The sequence below is a fragment of the Podarcis filfolensis genome (genome assembly GCF_964270895.1).
Source record: "Podarcis filfolensis genome assembly, chromosome: 2".
NCBI classification, from domain to species: domain Eukaryota; kingdom Metazoa; phylum Chordata; class Lepidosauria; order Squamata; family Lacertidae; genus Podarcis; species Podarcis filfolensis.
This window is the reverse complement of record NC_139605.1, coordinates 123,332,428-123,357,976: the sequence shown is the minus strand read 5'-3', so window position 1 is coordinate 123,357,976 and position 25,549 is coordinate 123,332,428. Positions and strand designations below refer to the sequence as shown.

The following is a 25,549-nucleotide window of genomic DNA, read 5'->3' as shown; positions in this document are numbered from 1 at the left end:
AGAAAGCAGAAAACCTTGTTGGTAAGGCTCTCTAAAAAACATTATTACTACAAAATCACATGTTATATTGGGTGGAGGATGTTGGCTTGTTTTTGAATCCTGGAAAATATATTAGTCTGATCTGCAAACAAGGGCACCATCATAGCTTTTATTGTGTTTTGAAGTGCTTGAGATTTAGCAAGATCCAAAAGCCCTGAATTGGGGGGGGGGGGTGTTAAACAATTGCAAAACAACTTTTTAAAAAAGTCTCCCTCTGTTTCTCCATATGTATGTTTATACATCTATAGCATTATCAGAGCAGAATAATTACAAAGTACGTCCTTCCTGCCATTTGCAAAGGGATTTATGCCCTTTGAATGTCTTTCTAGGGACCCATATAACCATACATAACAATAGTCATTTGTCTTGTAGAATCAGGGAACTGTTCAAAGATACAGGTGCTTTGTGTTCTTTGAAACAGGAGGCTAGGGTTGCCAGCTGTTTTAACGCCCTCTTCAGCTGTGCCTGTATAGCAGTTGGATCTGCAGGCATGAGCCAGCAATGTTCCAGCTGGCAGTGAAAAGCTTCCCATTCTGGTTTTTGCAGATAATCAAGCTACTTCTAAAGGCAAGAGCAGGTGACCCCCTTCCCTCCTCCTCCTATCTGGGAACGGGAACTGTCTGCCTGCTTCCCACACCTCTCTAAATCAGGAGTGGAGAACCTTTGGCCCTCCAGAGGCTGCTGAACTACAACTCCCACCAGCTCCAGTAAGCATGGTCAGTAGCCAGGGCTACTGCTCTCTATGGTATATGTTCCAGTGGTCACCTCTGGCCTCATCCCTTTTGTAAGCCCCCAGTTTATGTACCATAATTCAGTAGGTAGCTTACAAGCAAGGGCTCAACAGTTATTCTGCCCCCTGTGAAGCAATTCAAAGAACGTGTCAGTTACATTTAGTGAGGAAGTGTCATTTTCCAGCCTTAAGCCACCCAACAAGGGGAATGATGGGATATTAGCACAGTCGCCAAGTAACCCTGGCAAAGAGAGAATGTAGAAAGCTGCCTTGGACCAGTCAAGCCATTTTCCAAGGACCATCAACTCTGCAGAATCTTGGTGGAGAGGGGTTTCTTCCGCCACCATCAGTTTCCTGATCCTTCTACCTGGAGATGCCAGAGACTGAGTCTGCGACCAGAGCCGGCCCAAGACGTTTTGGCACCTGAGGCATACCACAAAATGGCGCCCACCTCCTTGTCAGTAGTGAGTGAAGATCTACATCAGGAACAAGGGTGGCAGGAGGCCAGCAGCACCTCCTTTTTGCCCAGAGGCCACTGTAGATGCAACATGGGGAGGACTGTCAAGGAGGCAGCAGATCTGGCCTTGAAAGAGTGTGCCACATCTGTCGCTGTCACATGGCAGCAGGCAATGCATTCCTTGGAGGCCGGATGTCTGGGACATTGTTTGCAAAATATCATCATCATCATCATCATCATCATCATCATCAGGACTTCTATACCACCCTTTATCATAAGATCTCAGGGCAGTTCACATCATGTGCTCCACCACTGAGTTGCAGTCTCTCAATGAAGGCCTTGCATCCTTTGCAATCCACTGTGTTCAGAAAAAAATGAGTATGTCTGAAGTATAAATTTGGGTTTGTTTTATAGGCTACTTTAAGATTAATGGCTCACCCAGTCCCACAGTTCCTGGGAATTGTGGTTTGGTGCGGGTTCTCAGAATTCTCACAGAACTACATTCTATGAGTCCCTCAGTTCCCAGGGTTCCCTGGGGAGACAGAATGACCACTGCACCACTTACTGAGCCTGTGCTGCTGATAGATACACACCCACCCCAGAAGCATTTGGTTTCTCTCATTTCCCACCACCATATGGTGACCATTTAGCAGCGGTGAGTAGCTGTGTTAGGCAATAGCAAGGTGTGCTTATCCCAATGAGACTTGGGCCAGAATGGGCCATTGTGGGATCACTAGAAGGGGCAAGCTGACCTCAATGGAAGAAGCTGGGTCTCACCAGGCCAGGGCAGGTCCTGCTTTTTAGGGGCAGGATTTAGCCTTGAATCATAAACTAGCACCACCAAAAGTGTAATGCTCCTGAGCATGTACAGAATATGTTTTTTCTGGCAGCGGAATAACCATAACCCCATTGGGAGAGGAGGGAGTGAGGCTTTTAGAGCTCAAGTCCTTGTTGAAGGAGGGTGACAGGAGATCACCTCAAGAGGATTTAAGTCATTCCTGTTGTTTTGGGTCCTAGTGGATAGCTGGAGGGGAGCAGGTAGAAAGAACTTCCCAGGAAGCAGAAAGCTATTGAAAATAAAACAATTATTCTTAAAACCTGCAAATTCAAAAATAAATTAGCTCATCGAAAGAGTTCTAGATATACATTTTGAGATCAGCTTGTTACAAGCAAAAGCAGTCTGGGCCTGCTTTGAGTCACTGCCTCTCTTATGTCTGCAGTTCTTCCCAGAGTAATGGTGGAAAGTCTGGATTCTCCATCCTGGATCTCAGCTGGGCTCTCTTCTCCCCAAGAGGATGGTGATCACGTTTGGTCTCGTTTTTGAGCTGGCGATGGAGAATGATACAGAGTATATGCCCTGAGTTTCTCTGGAGAAGAGTTCCTCTGTTGCTGCTCTTGGGTGAGGCAGAAGCGTGTTACCTGCTGGCCACCTTCCTGAATGGACCTGGAGAAACAAAACCCACAAAAAGAAATCAGTGGCAAACTCAAACTGACAACTTACAGGGGGTATTTGTATGGGAGAGGAACAAACAGCCTGGCCTACAGAAGGTCTGTATTTATACTGGATGCAACAAGTACTATCACCATGGCTCCCCCCTGCTAAGCAGAACGGATGAGGCCATCTGGGTGCCTGGGCGTTCGTCTCTCAGCAAGTAGCTCATTGCATGGTAAACAAGTTTCTAGCCTCTACTGCAATGGGAGATGGCAGGATTGAATGCACTCAACCCGGCACATAGAAAACCAGTATGTCAAGAAGGGTAAGCTACAACTCTTACCACAATGTGCTAGATTTCTCTGTGCACGGAGACATTAAAAAATTCATTTGTGCCCTGGTTCATTTTTTCCAATGCCATTATTGTTGGTTGGTATGCTATATATTGCTTTGAAAGTCCTTTGGGCAGAGCTGTATTAAGAAATGCAATGTATAATAATAAAATTCCCTGTCTCCAGTTTGAAGTGATAACAATCAACTGAACAGGTTAAACTATCAGCTGTTTGTTCAGGGTAGTCTCAGGAGGTTAAGCCCAAACCTTCAAGGATGTTGACATATGGAAGACACTGGCCTGGCCTGAAGGTCTTCCTCCTTTTTGCTTCTGTTGGAAACCTTTAACGTCTAAAAGTTGCACCTTCTGATTGGCTGGGCTGGCTCATATTTAGTGCCTCTCTTTTCCCCAGTCCTCTCCGGGGCCTGTTCTCCAAAGGAAATTAAATGCATAAAACCCCTTTGAGATGAGAGAGCTGATCCTTTTGAACTGCATTTCCTTATTATTTAAATGAAAACAGCTGAAAACCACCATCCTTCCAGGGATCACAAACCAGATGAGGATTATATATATATATATTGATCAGCAAGTCTTTGTAACTCTATCTTGCTTTAAAGATTTATCTGCTCCTAACGAGTGCTAAGTACCTACAGTCCAGCTCTTTATGTTACAGGAATACTCCACTCTCCAAGTTACATGTAGCACTAATGCATTGTGTAAAGCTATCATCAAAGGTCCCTACACACCACCACACTCCCACACCGGGTCTGGGGTGGCAGGGCTGCCACTTATGTTAAGTGAAAGAGGCGAAGCTCAGAAGTCGTCCTTGCTTGCCTCCTCTTGAGCTCCTCTTAGGAACCACCATCCTCATGGCCAGACCTATACCATTAGGCAAAGTGAGGAGGCAGGTGGGGAGCAGGGACACAGTGGGGTCACTGACTATTGCTGGACTACAGCTCCCATCAGCCCTGACCACTGGTCCTGCTAGCTAAGGGTGCTGAGGGTTGGAGTCCAGCAATGGAATACAACAAAGTGTGTTGAAAACAGCCATAAGAGACAGGTAAAACATCAGAGTAAAAGCATCCTGTTGCAATGTTTGTTTGTTTATTGCATGTTGGCTAATGGGCCAAAAGTAGAGAAAAGGGAGGATCAGACATTCTGAACCTTTTGGGAGCTGCATGGAGAAAGGATTTCAGCAGCTGTGCCTGCCAGGCCTGCCGGAGGGTCCTTCCACAGGGCGCTTCATTGTGGACTTGGGGCTGCCAGCACAAGTTTCGTGCAACATCTACACAGCACCCTCATCCAAATGCCACGCTCTTTTATTTTCCAGTTTAATCTTGGTTAACTGTTTCCACCGAAAATCTGATTAAGTAACATCTTGCTGGCTGAAGGTAACTAGAAGTGGGGCTAGCCAGATCTCTCTTGGCCCGGACTTGTGGAGCCTGGGATTGTAGCCACAGAGAAGGCCCCTGGCACCATAAATCATCAGCACCTTAAATTACTTGGACTAAATCATAAGCATAGCCACATCACATTAAATTACTTGGATTTTCTTTTCACACTTTCAATGCCTGCTCCTCCCCATTTTCCCCTCTTTTGTCCCTCCTGGAATGCAAGGAAGGAGGAGAAATGGACCAGCTGATGAGCTGCTAAGGCGGTCAACTTTCAAGCATGCCAGTTGGGGCTGAACTACACATGACAGCCTTGGCTGGGTCTGCAATCTGTAACTGACGCCCTAAAAGCACAGTTGAGTGTTTCTTCTGCCATTGGTGAAAGGCAACAATGCATTTTTAAATGCTCTTATACTGTCATTGTGCATCTTGTGAGTGGAAGTAACTGAAGCACAATTCCGCTTCCCGCCATTTTTGCAGGGGTGTATGCATGAGAACAACTTCCTGCTTCCTTTCTCTTTCATTTATCTCCATACGTATAGAACACTTCCAGAGGAACTGTTTGTGGAGCATTCGTCCTGATTTGTTTGCAGGGATGTTAGACAAGGGAAGTTATTTCATGAACATTCATTCTGGTTTGCTTATTTGGGAAGGTTGGATGAAGTTGCGTCAAAGCAAGCGTTGCCTCACACTTGCCAGTGCATTTCCGTCCATCAATTTCCTTACCACAAAACTCCCATTTTAATGGAAGTGGGTTTGTTGAGCAAGACCTCCCAATAAACTATAATTGTGCAACCTGAATTCGCTGGTGTGTGATTGGATCCCTTCTGAAAAGAGTGGCAGTGCCCCCCACCCCAATCTTTCTCTCTTTTTCGTCTTTTCCTCCCCCAACAAACTAATGTAGGAAAACCTTGTCAGTTTTCACCAGTTTCTCCACCTACACCTACTGAAACTGGCAAGTTTATTTTTTTTTATTTTTTTTTATAAAATTTTTATTGGTTTTTTAACACATAATAATAGACAATACAAAACAATACAAAAACAAACAAACATATAAACACGTATAATTTCTTCACATTTTTTCTTAAACCTTCTTTCATCGACTTCCTCATACCTCCCTTTTCTGCATCCCTATTTTGAAGTTTTCCAGCAAGCCCCAATGTCAACTTATAACACTTTTTTTTTCTTTAAATCCTTTTTCTCATATCCAATTGTTTGTCCCCGCAATTCTGTTTTGCCTGACCCAAAACATTTTAACACTCATTAATTTTGCAACAGTTCTTGAGATAAACTTTAAATTTCTTCCAATCTTCTTCCACCGTCTCTCTCCCTTGGTCACGGATTCTGCCAGTCATCTCCGCCAGTCCCATGTAGTCAATCACCTTGAAACTGGCAAGTTTAAGGGAAACAGTATGGATTTCCCTGATGCCAGTTTCTCTCGAAGTCTTCCTCTCTGTTTTCTCATGAAATTGATCAGGCTTTCCTCAGTCTTGTCAGTTTCACTGCAGAGCTCTGTGTGTGTGAATGGAAGTGTTGGAGCAGGCTAGAAGGATACCTTTTGGGGTTGTTTCCAAGCTTAGATGCAGACATAGGAGCCAGCTCTAGGAGCTGTGGGGCTTTGGCCCTCACAATGAAATATTTGAGGGGGCTGGACCCCCACAAAGTTTATGGGCATTCCCATTGAAATCATGTGTGTGCACTGCATCATGTGATTGATTATGCAGGGTGGGGCTTACCTGGGCCCCCACAGTATTTTATTCTAGTTGGCACTCCTGGATGCAGAACAGTGTGAGCCAAGTTCCCACCCAGGGAAAGGGAATGTGATGACACCTGAAGGCGGGAACAGCATAACTTCTGGAAGGGGCCATGCACATTATCTGATGCGGGGGGGGGGTATTCCAAAGTGCTTTTAAATGCACTTGTGGCTTTTGGCTGATGCTGCCTCTGTGGGCTTTTCCAAAACTACAAAGCAGTGGCTTTTTTCTCCCTGACAGCTGAATTCAGGCACACTTAAAAGTGGTGCCAATAGGCCACCAGTGGCAGCATCATATTTGGAGCGCATCTCCTTTAGCCTTTGGAAGATCTAAAATTGCAGGCAGAAGAGATCCACATGTGTTTGTTCTCTCTTGCATTTTCAAACCAACTCAGCATTTTGACTCAGAAACAAAGTTTAAAATACAGGTTGTAAGAAAGAAGAAAGCAACAAGATCACTAACTAAGAAGGGAAAGGAAGTTGAGGAGAAGTTTGGTTCTCCATAGTCATAGGGAATATTTAAGTTTCTGTCTGTCTGATGTGGTCAGAAGCTCTTGCTGGACTTGCCGCAGCTTGAGATGCAGTCGGTTGAGTAAAGCTTTTCACACCGTGAGATAAGCATTTGTCTCTGCTAGTGTCTCTTAGAGACACAGTTACAGTGACCTTTTTGAAATGGCCATCCTGCTGCTCATTGCATCAGTGGTCACCGTGGGTGGGCGGTGTCCCATCAGAGCAGTGAACTTGCGCAAGGTTGCTGCTCCGACATTAAGCTGCTTGCGTAAGTAATCCATTCATGTCAGCAGGGGCTTTTGAGCAAGCGGGATGTGGGCAGATCGTTGGGATGGATTCACTGCTTAAATGTTTTGCAGAGTTTTCTCAAACCTCTTTGAGCTGAGACGTGGGATGAAATAAATGAGTGTGCACACCATATGATGCCTCTAGTCATGGGACGCTTGCTTGTCCCTGAATCTAAGGCTGTTGAAATTAGGAAGCAGTTGGGCAGAAATCCGTCTTTTGTTGTTTCCCCAGCTAACTATGTAGTGCTAGCAGGTGTTTAAAAGTTGGCACAGAAGGTGCCTTCTGGATCTCAGTTGGCAGGGGATTCCATAGCACTGGGCCAATGATGCCAAAGGCTCAGTTTCTTGTCACTCTCAAGTGAGCGCCACCAACTGGCCATGCCAGTTTTGAGAATTCCTGGAGAACAGGCGAGGTCCCGGCAGACTAGAGGAGGCCAAATGTTGTCCCTATTTTCAAAAAGGGGAAAAGGGAGGACCCAAATAATTACCGCCCAGTCAGTCTGACATCAATACCAGGGAAGATTCTGGAGCAGATCATTAAGCAAACAGTCTGTGAGCACCTAGAAAGGAATGCTGTGATCACCAATAGTCAGCATGGATTTCTGAAAAATAAGTCATGTCAGACGAACCTGATCTCGTTTTTTGACAGAATTACAATCCTGGTAGATGAAGGGAACGCAGTGGATGTAGCCTACCTTGATTTCAGCAAGGCATTTGACAAGGTGCCCCATGATATTCTTGTAAAGAAGCTGGTAAAATGTGGTCTTGACTATGCTACCACTCAGTGGATTTGTAACTGGCTGACTGACCGAACCCAAAGGGTGCTCATCAATGGTTCCTCTTCATCCTGGAGAAGAGTGACTAGTGGGGTGCCACAGGGTTCTGTCTTGGGCCCGGTCTTATTCAACATCTTTATCAACGACTTGGATGATGGACTCAAGGGAATCCTGATCAAATTTGCAGATGACACCAAACTGGGAGGGGTGGCTAACACCCCAGAGGACAGGATCACACTTCAAAATGACCTTGACAGATTAGAGAACTGGGCCAAAACAAACAAGATGAATTTTAACAGGGAGAAATGTAAAGTATTGCACTTGGGCAAAAAAAATGAGAGGCACAAATACAAGATGGGTGACACCTGGCTTGAGAGCACTGCATGTGAAAAGGATCTAGGAGTCTTGGTTGACCACAAACTTGACATGAGCCAACAGTGTGATGCGGCAGCTAAAAAAGCCAATGCAATTCTGGGCTGCATCAATAGGAGTATAGCATCTAGATCAAGGGAAGTAATAATGCCACTGTATTCTGCTCTGGTCAGACCTCACCTGGAGTACTGTGTCCAGTTCTGGGCACCACAGTTCAAGAAGGACACTGACAAACTGGAACGTGTCCAGAGGAGGGCAACCAAAATGGTCAAAGGCCTGGAAACGATGCCTTATGAGGAACGGCTAAGGGAGCTGGGCTTGTTTAGCCTGGAGAAGAGGAGGTTAAGGGGTGATATGATAGCCATGTTCAAATATATAAAAGGATGTCACATAGAGGAGGGAGAAAGGTTGTTTTCTGCTGCTCCAGAGAAGCGGACGCGGAGCAATGGATCCAAACTACAAGAAAGAAGATTCCACCTAAACATTAGGAAGAACTTCCTGACAGTAAGAGCTGTTCGACAGTGGAATTTGCTGCCAAGGAGTGTGGTGGAGTCTCCTTCTTTGGAGGTCTTTAAGCAGAGGCTTGACAACCATATGTCAGGAGTGCTCTGATGGTGTTTCCTGCTTGGCAGGGGGTTGGACTCGATGGCCCTTGTGGTCTCTTCCAACTCTATGCTTCTATGATTCTATGATTCTATGAACTCAGGGAATGGCCAATGATCCTCCTCAAGATGATCTTAGTAATTGAGTTGGAGTACAGGGTTCAGGTGATCCCTAAGGCACACTGGACCTAAGTCATTCGGGGGCTTTGTAAATTAAAACAAGTAGCTTGAACCTGGCTTGATAGTAAAGGGGCAGTGAGTGCACTTGCCACTTGTTTCAGAATGAAAGGAAACTGAACCAAAAGAGTCCAGTGCAGTTAAAATTTCAAAAAAACAAAAAAACTCCACCTAAAAAAATGCCACTAGCCCCAAAACACTGGATCAAATCACATACAAATTCAAGTACAATTATAGTTGATTGGAGCTGTTGTACAACAAATCGATTTTCCCAAAGATGGGAAATTGGTGAGGAAATGCACAGGATTTTGCTTTGGTATAAACGCCACCTAACTACCCTGAAAAGAAATTCAAAGGAATGCTCATTAAATAGCCAAAAGCTCAATAAACGGCTGTAAGCACCCGGCTCTTTAAAGATGATTCTGAGTGGCAGAACCTGTTTGCATTGTCTGTCTACTTTGCTGGGTTTTTATTTTTTTCAGATTGCTGTGGTTTTAGTTAGTGAGATCCCACTATTATATCCTGCTCCTATGTATTTTATTTTATTTTTGGACTTTTACTATCTTGTTTTGTTGAAATCTTTTGCATTTCATATTTTAGTGTTTTATGATTGTTTGCCACTTTCGGTTAAAGTGCAATATGGGGGGGGGGATTAAAAGCATGTTTCCTCACCACCACCCTCAGATCTTTTGAATAATTGTTTTGGAGTGGGGGATAAAACCCGTTAAGAGTTTTCTTAGTGGGAGGCACATTTTCCCCCATCCTCCTCCATTACAAATGATATATTGATTGATTGATTTTAATACACATTTTTGCTCTGTTCAACTTGTATGGAGTGAGGGAAAGGAGCTGCAGTTAACAAAGCTGGTGGGGGAGGGAGCCACAAGGGGGGGAGCCACAAAAGGTTGGGTGGAAGTTTTCGGAGGGGGGGGGTAGAAGCTGTGGTTTTCCTTTTGGCCTGGGAGCTCTGCAGTGCTGGTGCCCTGGACCAGCCCACCTCAGAGATGAAAAATCTGGACAGAGCCTTTGTCGTTGATGGGCAGTTCTTGGAAAGAGGAACATTAAGGCCCCGGGGGGGGGGGATCCAGGGGGAAATGCTTTTCCTGGGGGGGGGGGAGGAATTGGCAGAGGGAAAAATTAAAAAAATGTTCTATAGTAACGGCCCTTCTGCAAATACCAATCTTCAGGGAGGGGGTTGTTGGGGTGGTAGCACGGGGGTTTACACACCCACACCATTTGCCAAGAGCCTGATCACTCGCTTCCCATGAATGCCATTAAACAAGAAAACAATGTAGACAAGTGAAAATCAATCATGCATTGGAACACATGGAATAGTTTGGCCTTGTGTGTAGCAATAACTCACACCTTCCTGCTTTCAAAAGCAAAATGCTTGGGATGAGCGAACAATACACCAGCCAAGATTTTTTGAAAAGCCCATCCTGGAAACCCCTCTCCCTTTTAATCTCTATGCAAGATTTAACAAGGCCAAAGTCCCCTCTCCCCACAAAGAAACCCAAGCCAGCATTTACTGAGATGGATGGACCCTCTTTGAAAACAGGCTTGGCTCTTCCCCTCTCAGTCGTCCACATCACGCTCTTTCTCCGTCAGCCCTGACATGTTTGGGGGGTTTTGGAGATAAGTCCCAAGAGGGACAGGGCTGCAGTGCAGCTCTCCATCCTTTGCTGGTACAGTGGTCACTTAAAGCCCCACCCCAAAATGACCCTACGGTGGCTGTCTTCCAGTGCCACAGCTCTGATTCAAATCTCTCTGCACCCTCAAAGATCATGCAGACCATGTCTGCTTTTCATAAGAATAAAATCAGATGGGTATTCTTTCCACTCCACCATAATGCAGTTGTTGAACAAGCGATTCTAACAGTGCAATTTTCGGCATGGATTCTTGGGACTCTCTAGTTCTTTAAAAATAATAATAATAATAAAATCTAGTCTTGTGGCCCTGAAGGTTGAGCAATGAACGAGGAAGTTCTTGGTTTAAATTGTCTCTTCCATAAACTTACTGGGTTCTCCTAAGCAGTTCATTTATTTTTATTTTTTTATAATAATTTTTATTGGTTTTTCCAAATATTTTCCATCATAACATCAATCTTCTAAATAAATAAATAAAAACATTTGGCTATATAAGTCTAGAACTTCCCTCCTCCTCGACTAATGGTTTTCCAACTTAATCTCTAATGTGCATTTTATTCTTATTAATATTGCTATTAGATCCTAATCTTAAATAAACAATTTGTAAATTGCATTTAGTAATAAATGATAATTTAAGCCTACAAAGCTTCTTGTAACCCTATTAGCGATGTCAGTTGTTTACAGTCATCTTTCAAATACAACATAATTTTGTTCCAGTCTTTCAAGAAATTCTGGTCCTACTGGTTCCAAATTTTCCCAGTCACTTTCGCCAATTCAGCATAGTCCATAAATTTCATTTGCCACTCTTCTTTCAATGGTATCTCTTCCTGTTTCCATCAATGGGCTAATAATTCTCACTGCAGTTGTAGCATATAAGAATAATGTTTGATTCTGCCTGTGTGCTTCTCTACCTACAATTCCTAACAGGAAGGCTTCTGGTTCTCCTAAGCAGTTTAAGGATGATCGTAATGGTCAACCTTACATGGTTGTTAGGAAGCATCTAATGCATCTGTGCAGTGGCAGATCTGCATTTTTGGGGCCCTGGAACTTGAGTTGTCATGGGGGCCCCTTAGCAACCAACAAGGTTCTCTTCTTCAGTGGGGTTGTTGCATGACAGATCACCACACTTTTACAACATCTGTGCTCCTGACTCTCAAACTCTGGGATTGTTGAAATATATACAACAACAAAAACCAATTTGAGTGGTGCTACTTCATGTGGATGAAGGTCGTTTCTGGGGCTCCTCCAGGCAGAGGCGTAGCATGGGCAAGTCTGGGGCACCATCACCCCAGGTGCAGGGTTTTTTTGGGAGGGGGTATTCCTCACAATGTCATCCAGCTGGAAAGTGGGTAAGAAGGATGCAACAGGCACGCATCCTGCCAGCCCCCACTGTTTTTGCAAGTCTTGCAAAGTGGTGCTGGGCTTGTAGGGCGCCGTGAGTGCACTCCTCAAAGCAGGGTGGCACTGGCTGGGCAGGCAGTGCAGTGCAGTGCGGCCCCACTTAGCTCCGGTGGGTGGGGATCGTTCCAGCAGTGCGCCCTCCCCCCACAAGGCAGTTCCCGCACCTGGCACACACGTGCCTGCCCTGGGTGCCAGCAAAGAATGCTCCCCCACTGCCTCTAGGACCAGGGGCCCTGAAGCTTTAAGCTTCATTTGTTTCATAGGAGATCTTCATAGGAGATCTGTGAAGTGCTCTGAGCACTTTGAAGCACAGCGGCAGTGCTAAATACGATGAGCTGAAGTGGAACAGACATTCAAGTAAAACGTGCCGTGTTGAGCTGACATGTATGACCGACAGCCATTCCCTCTTCTCTCCCCCCTGCCTCCCCGTCCCAGTAGCCTGGGAACTGTAGCTTAGAGGGTGTTTGGGATTAGCACAGCACCCTAATGAAACCACAACTCCCAGGATACCTTGGGGTGCAGGGAAGAAACCTTAGTAGCTAAACTGGTATAAAAAGTAGCAGTGTGGACATGCTACAGTCTGGGCTGGGAGATCCTCCCTGTTTGCCAAGCTCCCTGTTCTCCACCCCACCCTGCGACCATCTGCTTTCGCACAATCTTTCCAGCAGAGCTGTGCTTCTCTGCCTATTGTCCAGAGACTATCCCACCCTTAAACTGATCATCTAATCCATTGGTCCTTTTTTCTCTGGGCTACTCTTTCAGAATAATAATAAAAAAATAGTTGGTGCCGCACTGAATTTTTTATTGTTAACAAAAACAAACAACCAGCAGTGCATGATTTATAGCACAGAACGCAACTACTTTATAATATGATCACAGGACAACCAGAAAGTATAAAACAATGCAGCTACAGAGGAACATGAATCATTCCCAAAATATAATTATAAACAAGCCTCTTGCAATAAGTATGTATACAAACTCAGTGAGAGGCGTGAGCTTGTTTTTGCTGGGTAATCTCATTTACATTGGGTCTCACTTGAGACAAGCAAACTCTCCTCTCCTCAACAGAGAAAGAAGCCTTTCTCTTTTCCAGTCTTTCATATTTGTCCAAGTTGAACATCCCTGTTCACAACAATATGGAGAACTGTAGAAGAATAGCCAATGCTCTTGCTCTCATTTTGAAAAAGTATCCTGCCACACTTGTCATCCTTTCCTGCCACATCCTTTGAGAATCTCTGATCTAATCTCCCAGTTCACTAGATATCTGTGCAGCAAATGCTGACCTGAGTGGGGAAGCTTCTGGTCCTCCAGAAGTTGCTAGACAACGGCTCCCAGCATCACCCTCTAATAACCCTTGGTCTTTCTGACTGGGGCTGATGGGAGGTGGAGTCCTGCAACATCTGGAGAGCAAGATGTTCCCCATCCCTGATGTAGATGGACCATAAGCTCTCTGGGCACAGACTTCACATGTTCCATGCACTGCACCAACCCTTGCCGCAGGCTTGCCACTTCATTGCCCTTTAATATGTTGATTTAAAAAGAGAGAAAAGGCAGCTGTGGCTCCTTCCTGCCTGTTCCTTCCGTGGCCCTTTTGCTTGCCCCTTCTTGCCTGCCATGAAGGGTGGGGGGCAGGTGCCCGAGGGAGGGAGATGCTGGGTACACAGGCCGTGGGAATGTATCCTAGTTGTGTTTTGCTGCTTGCATCTGGCTAGCTGCATCAGGAGGCAAGGAGACCTGCTATGTCACCCAGGCCACATCCGTCCAGAATTAGCAGGCTAGGGCTGCTTGTATCTGAAGTCTAAACTTGCACAATGCATAGGAGGAGAGAGAGAGAGAGAGAGAGAGAGAGAGAGAGAGAGAGAGAGAGAGAGAGAGAGAAGAGAGAGATTAGTAAAGAATCCAGCATCCCCCTGTGGCTTGCCTGCCTAAAGATAAGTGATACGTGAATCAGGCCAGATTCTGGCCCCACTGTAAAGACTGGAATTGAGCTATACAGTGGTACCTTGGGTTACAAACTTAATTCGTTCCGGAGGTCCGTTCTAAACCTGAAACTGTTCTTAACCTGGGGAGCGCTTTTGCTAATGGGGTCTCCCGCTGCTGCCATGCTGCCAGCACACGATTTCCGTTCTCATCCTGGGGCAAAGTTCTTAACCCACTGACAGATCCTGAAGTTGAGGCTCCAAACTTTGGCCACCTCATGAGAAGAGAAGACTCCCTGGGAAAGACGCTGATGTTGGGAAAGATGGAGGGGACGACAGAGGACGAGGGACAGTGTTCTTGAAGCTACCAGCATGAGTTTGACCAAATTGCAGAAGGCAGTGGAAGACAGGAGTGTCTGGCGTGCTCTGGTCCATGGGGTCACGAAGAGTTGGACGCTAAACAACTAAACAACAACAACAACACTACTTCCAGGTTAGCCGCCGCCTGTGCCCCTGGTGCCTTTCTTTCATTAACTGCAGCGTGCCCCACAGACATAGGAAGCTGCCTTGTATCACATCAGACCCACTGGTCCATTTAGTTCAGTGCTGTCCACACAGACTGGCAGGGGCTTTCCAGGGTTCCAGCCGAGGGATGACTGGAATTTCACTTCAGAAGAAATGGGTTTTTGCTTTCAATCAAATGCAAACCCTGGAAAGGAGCCAGTGGTCACTTCCAGACAAAGCGAACATTGAGTAATCTCTCCGATTTGCTTTCACGGAATTTGTGCAGACGTTATACAACATCACTGCCGAGTGGTTTTTATCTTACCACACAAAGTCCTACTTATTTCTTTACTGGAAATGGATCCATTATGCAATAGCACTGTTTAGCCATTGTTATTTATTGCAACGTAGCCTTTTTCTTTTATGGTGAGTTATGAAGATGCATTCTTATTGCGCAAAGGGCGTTATCGGCATCTACTTGAATATATGTGTGATCCTGGCAGAAAGTGCTAAAGTCCAGAAGCAACCACTATCCTAGGTTTAACAACAACAGCAACAACACAACCCGCTGAGAACCAAACCCAGATCCGAGAGGCTTTGGCTTCATCACACGGGGACAAGCCTATACTTCTCTAGGGTCTGAGTTATATAGCAGCCCCCTCCCTGGTGCTCCGTCATGATTTCTGAGCACCCTGTCATATACATGCTAATTCCTTCTGGGAACATAAATGGGGCATTGGCAGTGACTGCCCTTTATTTTCATGGAATTCTTGCTTTTTAAAACATTTTTGGTAGCTTTGGGTGGCATGGATGATATTGACAAATACGTCAGTTTTGTTTTGCCTCAATTTCTCATCTTTGCAACCTTAAATTCAGCTTTCCACATTCCGGCAGCCATTCAGTTTTTAAAAAACAAAACAAAAAAACATGAAAAAATTGTCAGCATTTTTGTGTGAAGTTCACCTAATATTATTGCAAGCAATTTCACCTAATACAATGCATTTTTTGTGTGGTGTTTTCACAATTGTATGCATTTATGCACATTTCCCCTGAATATATGAATTTTGTACCCATTATTAGGTTGGGGAACTTCATTGCAAAATTCAGGAAAGTGCAAATTTCTTGTGTTTGGGTTCAAGGAGTGTGAATTAGGTAGTCTCTTATTAAAATGCAAACAATATAGAACTTCTCCCACATCCCTAGTGGTATTAATATCTCATGGAATGCCTTACGCCATGTGCTTCTGTCCAGTCACCTTGTTTGTCAGGAGAAACCTTTTGAGCAGAGCCCTGTGCTCTTGATGTCCACTCCAAGGTAATCGGGAGGAAGGTGTTGCAGCACCTGCCTTATGAAACACCTTTCCTACTTATATTAGGCAAGCACCAGCCGCGTTAAGCTTCAGACTCTTGCTTTGGTATTTTTCTTTTCAGAGGCTTTCCCGGAAATGTGACCTCAGAGCTATGTACTGTGATTCATTTTATTCTGAATTTCGTGATAGGTGTTATGCAGCTAAATTTTGCTCAGGGTAGATCTACTGGAATTAAATAACCTTAAGTTGGTTATGCTCATCAATTTCAAAGGGGTCTACTCTAAGTGCCACTTGGTTGAATAGCACCCATTGTTGATAAGGTATGTGGTATTCTCTTATTCAGAATCACTTTGAGATATAAACTTGGGTAATAATTAAAGTATGGGAACAGTGAGCATGTGTTTGTGCATGTGCTGGGAGCATGCAGCAGGTGGGGGGAGAGTGTTGCAGGAAAACATTTAAGTCAAAATGTTGTTTGCCAGCCACAAACTGATATGTGCTTCCTTCATGCTTCAATGAAGCATTGGCACCATATGTGATCATGAAGGTTGGGAACTGACTTCCACCTAATCTGGGCCACATACTATTTGCTTCCCTTCAGCAAGCAGGCTAAAAGTGGGGATGGAACTGGCCTTTGGAGATGCATGCTGTAACCGGGCATGCATCTTCTTTCCACACACACATTCCCAATTTCCTTGGGATTGTAGTCCAGTTCTCAGTTTGGGGTTAAGATCCTGTGCACACTTTATTGGCATTAAGCTCCATTGAACACAATGGGACTTAACTTCTGAGTGAGCATGTGTACGATTGATTGCACCATAAATAACTAAAGGAGAAGGAAAATCACCCTGTTGGTACACTAGAGCCTATCTGAGGGCAGTTTCTCCAGATTCCACCCCTTGATGATACAACATACATCCAGTGAATCCCACCCCCTAGAGACCCCAACTTGTACTTGTAAGGTTTGTGCATTTTGGTTTTAAATCCAGTAGCAACAAATACCATGGTTAATCAAATTAGTATCCATCACAGCTGTTCATTTCAAATCTGTTCTAGGAAAGAACCATCATTTGTTGGATGAGCACCAGCTTTGCCAGCAGAAGATCTCCACTTCAGTCTCTGCCATCTCCACGTAGGGCTGGGGGAAAAACCCTCACCTGAGACTCTACCACAGGGGTGGTGAACCCACAGTCTGCATCTGGCCCAGGTATATATAAAGGCTGCAAAGCTACTTCTGGTGGCCTAGTGGCCCTTTCCCAAAATCAGGCACCTTCTTCTCTTCCCCCCAATGTTCTTGCAAAGGTGCACCATCTCCCTCTGGCACGGCACCCTTGCTAGAAGATCTTAACACACATGAAACAGGAAGGAGCATTCCGTCCTCTTTCCTGTGTGCAAAAATCTTCTCGCAGCAGTGATGTGCTAAAGGGCAATTTCCTCCCTGTTGCAGTGCTAAGCTAGGAGGAGAGGTTCCTCTCCTAGCCCAGCCCAGCCCAGAGCAGTGATGAGGAGGACAGATGAGGTCTCTTGCTCTGTAGGGACTATTTTCTGAAGATCAAGAGACAGTGTTTCTGCTCCTCCCTTGATCTTCAGGGAACAGTGAGAGCTGCTAGAGACAGTACTGAGCTAAATGCCAGGGTTTGGCCTAAAGGTTCGTGAGGCAGACACCTGGCGGCAGCTAGGCAGGTCTGGGTCTGTTTGGTACCTGAATGGGTGACCACCTGGGAGTCCAATGCAGGACACATTGAGTTCCATGATGAAAAGAGGCTGGGATATAAAGGCAGTAAATTTAAATAGATGGGCCAGTGGTCTGACTTGGTATAAAGTAGCTTTCGATGTTCTGCATTGCAGGACTTCTCTAATCTTGCTCTGAAACATTCTCCCATCGGTAATTTGATGGAATGCAAGACTTGCTACATTTTGGAGGTGGCAGGGAAATGCTTTGCTTGCTCTTTCATTTTAATAGTGAGCATGGATGGGTTAGATGGCTCTGAATTTAGCTCACCGTGTATTGGTTTTGCCATTTTTGTTGCTATACAGCTTCATCTTTTGTTTTTTAAAACTGAAGTCATTTTGCTCCTTGTGCGCTCACTACCATGAGTTGTTTGATTGGCAGGTTTAAAAATGGCAACAGTCCAGAGGAAAATAAATTAAGTGGGAAAATAAATAAGCAAAATGCTACTTAAACCAAAGGACCCAGGAGATTAAATGGGAACCAGGTGGCAGGTGGTTCCACCAACATTCCTCCTGAAAACATCTGAAACTCAAATGTAGTGTAGTGAATCTAGGCTGAGCCCAGGACCACAAGAAGCTGCCTTCTACAAAGTCATACCGTTGGCCCATCTAGCTCAGTATTGTCTACACTAATTGGCAGCAGCTCTCCAGCATTTTGGATTGAGGTTTCTCCCAGCCGTACCAGGAGATGCCAGAAACTGAACATGGGACCTTTTGCGTGCAAAGCAGATGCTCCGTCTTTGCGCTACAGCTCTTCTGCTGCATGTGGCACAGTGAAGGAGCCACAGGACAAGTGGAGAAGGGGACACTGGGCATGCACTAATTCAGCAGTGCAGACAAGAAGTCCTAAAGCACGACCTTCGTGAATGGGTGCTTCAGTTGGGGAACCAGGCCTGTGGCATAACTACAGCTACTAACACAGAAGTCTCCCACAGCTTGTGCAGCTCCAGCCTTTCTAACAGAATTTCAAGAGCAGAAAGAACCTATTTGCAGCATCCAGGAGCACAAAGTGCTCCAAGATTTCCTTGCCTAAAGTCTGATTAGGGGACTTCTCTTTATTTCCCCCTGTGCTTTGGATTTGTGAGAGTTGTTTGCACTGCAGAAAGGAAAAAGAGGAAATGTGTAGGGGAGTAATGCCTCTGATGTCTGCCCCAATCAGATGCTGCTTACTCGGGTAGCAATACAGATGGATCTGAGCAGGACTGAGGATTGTTCCTTATGCACTCACAGCCCAGCCAATGTTAGCTGCTACTTAAGCCCCATTGATTCTAATGGCTGAGCACATGGATCATGGGACTTAGTAAAGGTAAAGGGACCCGGGACCATTAGGTCCAGTCGTGACCAACTCTGGGGTTGCAGTGCTCATCTCGCTTTACTGGCCGAGGGAGCCGGCGTACAGCTTCCGGGTCATGTGGCCAGCATTATTAAGCTGCTTCTGGCGAACCAGAGCAGCGCACGGAAACACCGTTTACCTACCCACCGGTACCTATTTATCTACTTTCACTTTGACATGCTTTCGAACTGCTAGGTTGGCAGGAGCAGGGACCGAGCAACGGGAGCTCACCCCGTCGCGGGGATTCGAACCGCCGACCTTCTGATCGGCAAGTCCTAGCCTCTGTGGTTTAACCCACAGCGCCACCCGCGTCCCTATATCATGGGACTCACAGGCTACAAAAATCCAGTACGTGCTGTATATATTTGGAACTTACTGTAAGTACTTTGCGCTGGCTTGCAAGGTGCCCATGATCACTGTCAAGGTACGAAGTGAGAACCAACCTAGAGAAAATGGAAACCTCCATAGGCCATCAGTCTTGGGCTTGCATCAGTTCTAACTGTAGCCCAGCTGAAGGGTGTTGTCCTCCTGACTGGATGACCCCAGAGCTAATGCTACCCAGACTCATCCTGAAGGTTGAGGGGCCAAGGGGAAAGACTCTCAGGTTGGTTAGATTCCCCCCCCCCATGCTTCATCTCTCCTTCCTCCGGCAGCAGACAATATTTTTCCAACATATGGCAGAAAACAAAAACTGAATTCACTGTTGTATAATAAAAGGGGACTGAGCCGAAGGGGGGGGCATCATGAGAGGTTATTGCCCTGTGGGAGAGAGTAGCCACAGGGTCAGAGATCAGGCTAGGTCTGATATACTTTCCTCTTTCCGGGTGATACTCTGCCTGCAGCAATCTCAAAGAGCAATCACCGTTTTCTTCGGCATTAATTGCTCTGTTTTGTTTTCATCCCAGCCCAGGGGCTTAAGCCATGGATGGGACATGCTAACCAAGAAGATTGTTCCAGCATGTGCAGAGCTGATCCTGGAGTGTGTGCTTTTGAATGTACACTTTTGCGGGTGATGCCACTGTCCGAGGTAAGATTGGGCATTTCCAGGGTTGCACCTACACGTTTCTGAAATTCCTTTGCAGGGTGTTGGCAGGGTGATGCATCAAATTTGTTCCATTGACCCTATTAGGAGGACAGGGCAAGCTACTTAATTCAATCATTTCTCATTATTTTGAAGAATTGATGCCATTTCCTGTTTTTACAAGTATTGATTTTGATATATATTTTTGGTTGCTAGTTTTCAATTTGAAATCAAATGTTCCCATTTTTATAAAGGTGTTGGTCAGCTGCTTTGGGGAGCAGCTGGTCCAGAAAAGCAGGCTATATACTGAAGAAGTCAACAGAATGATCGGAGGTGGACAGGGTTGTCTTTTAAAACGTCAAGCAGCATTCTGCAGAAACCTCTCCTCACTGGGGGGGGGGGGGAGCCCAGACCTGCAAAATTGGAATATTGACAGTGGAGTTTGTAGCACAATTCTGTGCAGCTTCACTTGCAAGTAAGTCCCAATGAATTCCATGGGACTTAACTAACCATCTAAATGTGTGCAAGATTGCAGCCTTCATTTTTGAAAGCTTCCATCCTCTGCATGCTTACTTGGAGTTTTGGTAGCCCTAAAGTTCAGTGGAACTTAACTTTTGAGCAGGGGGGTATTTAGGAGGTGACCTAGAGGGCCCATGTCTCGTGTCTTTTGCAGCAGACCTCGGATCTCCTACCTCCCCTTTTTAAAAAGAAATATATATTCACTTTCCCTATTTCATCCTGGTGAGACCTCTGCTCCCCACCTGTCATTGCAATTTATCAGAGGCATCTATCCATAGAAATCAGCATATGCAAATATTATGCAGAGTTGCGCCATGGGCCTCTGCCCCAAGTCTTTAAGCACTAGGAAGCAGAGTTGTAAGGGCCACATGAATCCTGGCCTGCTTTCTTTTTTCATAAGGCATAGGAAGCTGCTCCCGCAGAGAGAGACGCCTGGTCTGTCCAGCTCAAGCGCAGTACTCTTGGCACGGATTGCCAGTGGCTCTCCAGGGTTTCTGACAGAATTATTTCCCAGCACGACCTGGAGATGCCAGGATTTGTACCTCGGGGCCACCTGCACGCAAAGCAGATGCGCCACCACCACTAAGTTCTATCTCTTCCCCTAAGCTTTCTCGTCCTTATGGTTGCAAGACTATGCTTGCTGAACAAGAGTTCTGGCCACCAGAAGACTGGGCTTCCCTGCTCTGTCACATAGTTATTTGCATCACTTCATGATGTTTAGCAGGTGCGGGGAAATGTATGCAAAGGAAGAATAAAATGTAGGATAAATGATGCAAAAGAAGAGAGGTTGTGAAATTTTGCCCATATCTTATATGGGTCACAGAATTATGCTTTCCTTGTTGCAGAATTTTGGGGTACATTAGTGCAAGTTTCCTTTTTTTTGGTCTTGGCATCGGATACCTGTTTGATATGAATAAGTAACCTTATAACATTCTTTAACTCCCTGGGCAACCTTAGTGGCATCCAGGACCAGATTCTTCAGTTTCTAAATGAGAGAAATCCAGGTTGTGGGGGGCAGGGGAAGGGATCACAGCTAGTGAAATTCTTCCTTCCTGGAAACCCTTAAAGTCACAGCAGACTTGTCAGGGTGTCAAGCAATGTAGCCAACTAGGGGTGTCTAAAACCTGCCGCAGTATTTCTGTCTCCCCACATGCTGATTTACAATTATTCTGTTTTGCAATGCAGATCCGAATCTTTGTTCTGCAGTGCATTTCATGTGCATCTATTAACTGAGGTAGGCATATCTGTGCATCATGTTTCCTGTTCAAGAGCATAGAAGCCTTTCTCTCTCTGATTTGAATCATTGCTGTACATCCAATGTGCGTTTAGCTTGTTTGCACAACACCCTGAAAAAAGTTTGGGTGGCTGTGTGTGGATCTGATGGTAATAATCGCAAACTGGCTCCCTGAATATTCAGTCTATGAATTTACAGCAGGAAATTTGCAGTTTAATGCACCAAAACTGAGCCAATCATACCACGCAGCAAAGTGATGCAAGCTGCTTCAGACGGCTGAATTTTGGGTTTTTAAGAACCATGTCCAAAGGAACTCATTGCCCTCTGCAAGAAAAGAATAGATGAAGGCAGTAATTTATGTCCAACTGGTTCAGTGAGACTTTTAAAAATGTTGACCCTAACTGCAGAGGGAAGTGGGGTAGCATTTAAGGTCTACTTGAGGCAGCAAGGAGCGCATAAATATTTGTGGCATAAAAAATGATCAGACAACAGCAAATGTTGCTAGGTTTATCAAGGGTGCAATGAGATTAAGGGCCACTATCTGAATGACAATCTTGGCCATTTGATTGCCCTTTTTACCCATTGCTGTCTTTTTTATTTGTATATATTTTATTTGTATATGTTGCTTGTTTTATGTTGCTATGGCCGTTGGCTAATGCGAATAAAGTTTATCTTATCTTATCTATTTGTGGCATCCTAATTTAAAACCATATCTGCAGTGGTGCAGTTTTAATCCATTTTTGTGATTACACATATGGAGCCAGGAGATGCTAGCTGTTTACATTTACCATATAATGCCAAAAGTGTGGTTTTATTATGAGGGAAGTATACATCATTTTCACACATAGAAATAATGATCAGGTGCCATTGTTATCCAGGGCAGGCACATGAACAGGCATCCAGGCGATTGGCTCTTTTCATCAACCTCCATTTCCAAGTCTGTGAAATGGGAACAGCAGAGCTGGCTTCTCTTGCAGGAACATGAAAAGGGTGACAGATGGTTTGTGCATAATATACAAAAATCAGGATGCCTTTGCAAGTCATGTTATGAAGTGTGTTTGGGGCTCTGGCATGCCTATTTGTCTCATTATGAATGTGTTTAATATGGAGGAGAATTGTGGGGGATTGAATGTATGTTTCAGTGAGTGTAGGTTTTATATTTCTATTAGAAATGGATGAATGCAATGTGTCCCTGGTGAAAAATTTGTTGGCCTGCTTATAAAGGCGATATGGAATGGGTCTGCCTTCCAAACACAAAATAAAGATAAAACATTGTATACAACATCAGTCGTATTCCAAACTGACTCACTGAAATCAGAAGGCACAATTTAGTCCTCTCGATTCATTTCAGTGGCTCTACTCTAAATATGACTGACGTTGGATTACAACCTACAGCCAAAACAGAAAGCAATTTGTACTTAATTCCCTACAATCCAGCTCTTCATTTAAAAGGATAAAGGCATCTTCTGGGCCTGACCATCTCTGAATTTATCTGGATTTGTGGACAAGCCATTGGCAGGAATCGGTATCTGAATGGTGAAGTGAGACTTTACAAAAATGTTGGTCTCGGTGGGCTCTGCTTAGGCACCAAGAGAGGGGGGGGGGGAGAGACCGTCTTGGGCTGGCACTGCATCAGGCACAGAAAATGATACATATTTGTGGCATTTCTGCTTACATAAATACCATTTATAGAAATAAATGGTTCATGAAATTTGAATACACATGAACATATAGGTTGAGCTTAATCAAACACATAAAAATGCCCAGCTCAAGCATGTCGGTTTCAGCTGACATCCAGCACCTGCTTGGCATATCCAGCAGTTTGTGGTGGATTTTGCTACTGAAATCCAGGAACTGCTCAATTAGGAGGGACAAAAAAACAACAGCCCAGGCCTATTTCTAACAAAACAACAACCCAAGTTGCTGACCCAAGTTTACCTTTTTCCCCCCCAGTCCCATGCAAAGTGCTGCACAGTCCAAATGCAAGTCCTACCAAATGCAGAGGGGCTTGCTTCCAAAGAAGTGTGCTTAGGATGCAGTTCTTGTATCCCTGTTCAATGTCTTTATGAAATGCCATGGGATTTTTTTTTAGCTTTTTTACAGGGGACAAATGACAGTGTGCACATTGTTTTATGCTGGTGTCTTAGAGAGAGGAGTCATTTGCCTGTAGTGTGGTTATTCCTTACCCGCTATCTTCTGGCAAGCAGGTCTGGGGACCAGAAGTGACTGTGGGATGAAAGAAAGGCATGTGTCCATTGGTTGTAGGAATGTGCCACTTTCAACTTCCACATTGTCTCTGTGTAGTCTAAAACTGCTCAAATCTAAAGACTGTCAGGGTACCATGTTTTTTCAACCTTTTGACCAGAAAGCCCTTATGCCTAGTTGCAGATATCTGGCAGCTGGTTATGGTTGTTCACTGGTGATTGGAAAGATATTTTGCACATGCCCAAAGTTGTGCTTTTTTTGTATGTGCACTACAACTTTTTACAGTTAAAGAGCAGTCTGCAGCTAACCATGCCCTGGTCTTGGAACTCAGCCTAGAGAAGAAGTGCAAGGTAGGAGAAGAGCATGGAGCAGGACATACCTTCCTGGTGGGTCTCAGTGGGATGCTGACATGGACCAGGCCCCTTCCATCCTCCAGACGGAGAAGGCGTAGCTGAGCCTCTCGTGGGCCAGGTAGTTGCAGCTGGAGATCTTGTGGTCGAGCTCATCGCTCTGCAGAACCTGGTAGAGGAAGTCGATGTATCGTGCCGCCAGCTTGAGTGTCTGGATCTTGCTGAGCTTGTCGGAAGGCAGCGTGGGGATGATTTTGCGGAGTTCAGCGAAGGCATCGTTCAGCGACTGGGTGCGCTGGCGCTCCCGCACGTTGGCAATCACCCGCTGCGTGTGCATGTCCTCGAAGGTCTGTGGCACAGGGCTGCGCTTGCTGCGCTTTCCCTGGGGCGAGGGGGCACTGCACTCCTGCAGGGGAGCCGAGGCCAAGGGTTTGCCTAGTTGGGTCCTCTTGCGCAGGCCTTTTTTGGGGACCCTCTCGCTCTCCTCCTCGCTGGTCACCAAGCTCCCCTCCGGTGAATCTGGGCACATGCTTTCCTCTTTCATCCTTTGCGAATCTCCTTCCCTTCCCTCTCAGTAGACGCGACAAGGACCTGGATCTAACAGGCCGTGGTGCATCCAAGCTAAGGCGACCCGAGGTTCAAATGGGGCAACCTTAAGGGTGGGACCCTTCCAAAAAAAAGCCCCACAGCTTCCAGAGCGGCAAAGGCTTTCTGAGTTGCTCCAACCTTCAAGGATCTGCTTATTCACCCTCCTTTCCCTCCACCCTTCCTAAAGGGCTAAAGAGAGGAGGGACGTTATGAAAATGTTGTTAATGCCCTTTACGGATAGGGTAAGGCGTTCCAGGGGAGGGGCCGTGCACAGACCAATGCAGTCCTCCACGATAATGCAAACATCAAGAGAGCTTATGGGTTCCAGATTGCCTTCCTTTCCTCATCTCTTCTCCCCCAACATCCCCCCCCTCAGCCCTTAGGCACAGATGCTCTAGCCAGCCGTTTGGATGCCAGAGGATGTTTCCCTCGCCCACTGTAATTGACAAGGGTCTGCCGGGGCTGACCCCTGCCCACAACCTTGTCAATGAAGATTGCAAAGCAGTTGTTGCATTGGGTTGGTGCCTTTGCTACTGATCAAAAGATAAATGGGGCAGCATTTGCTGCTGCTGGGTGGACTCTTTGGGGCTACTTACTGCAGTGCCACAAGCTTATAACGCTGCAGGCTATTCTCAGGAGGAACAAATTGATATAGATATATCTGAGAGAGATGGGGTGTTTGCCATCTTGGTCACAGGGGATTAATAGTAGGTAAAGTGGTCCCTTCCCTGTGTCAACTTCTATTTACACAGGAACATACTGGTTTTAGAGTTAAACCAAATGCTTTGGCAAAAAAAGTCTGAAAATGTAGTTTTTTTCCATTAGAGACACAAGCATTCCAACCCAACCCTATGCTTTTTTTCTCATAAATGTCCCAGGGTTGTCTCTGGGACTTGTAAACAGACTTACGGTACTCTTTACCAAGCAATCCT

The 25,549-nt window shown here is 45.4% G+C and overlaps 1 protein-coding gene and 1 long non-coding RNA gene across 4 annotated transcripts in view; one reads left to right on the top strand and one right to left on the bottom strand.

The window, feature by feature from the left end:
* The window catches only part of LOC310756150, a 48,135-nt gene that overhangs the window by 3,710 nt on the left and 18,876 nt on the right, over positions 1–25,549 (top strand). For all 3 annotated transcript variants that reach the window (XR_014544721.1, XR_014544722.1, XR_014544723.1), the window contains exons 2-3: positions 16,693–16,843; positions 19,611–19,727. This is a non-coding gene — a long non-coding RNA (uncharacterized lncRNA). The remainder of the gene's footprint in view (positions 1–16,692; positions 16,844–19,610; positions 19,728–25,549) is intronic.
* LOC310756127 (twist-related protein 2-like) lies at positions 135–24,863 on the bottom strand. Its single transcript, XM_083599821.1, has 2 exons — positions 24,059–24,863; positions 135–2,670 (listed from the first exon to the last, which is right to left on the bottom strand). The coding sequence occupies exon 1, from the start codon at positions 24,571–24,573 to the stop codon at positions 24,073–24,075; it is 501 nt and encodes a 166-aa protein (XP_083455947.1). The 5' UTR covers positions 24,574–24,863; the 3' UTR covers positions 135–2,670; positions 24,059–24,072.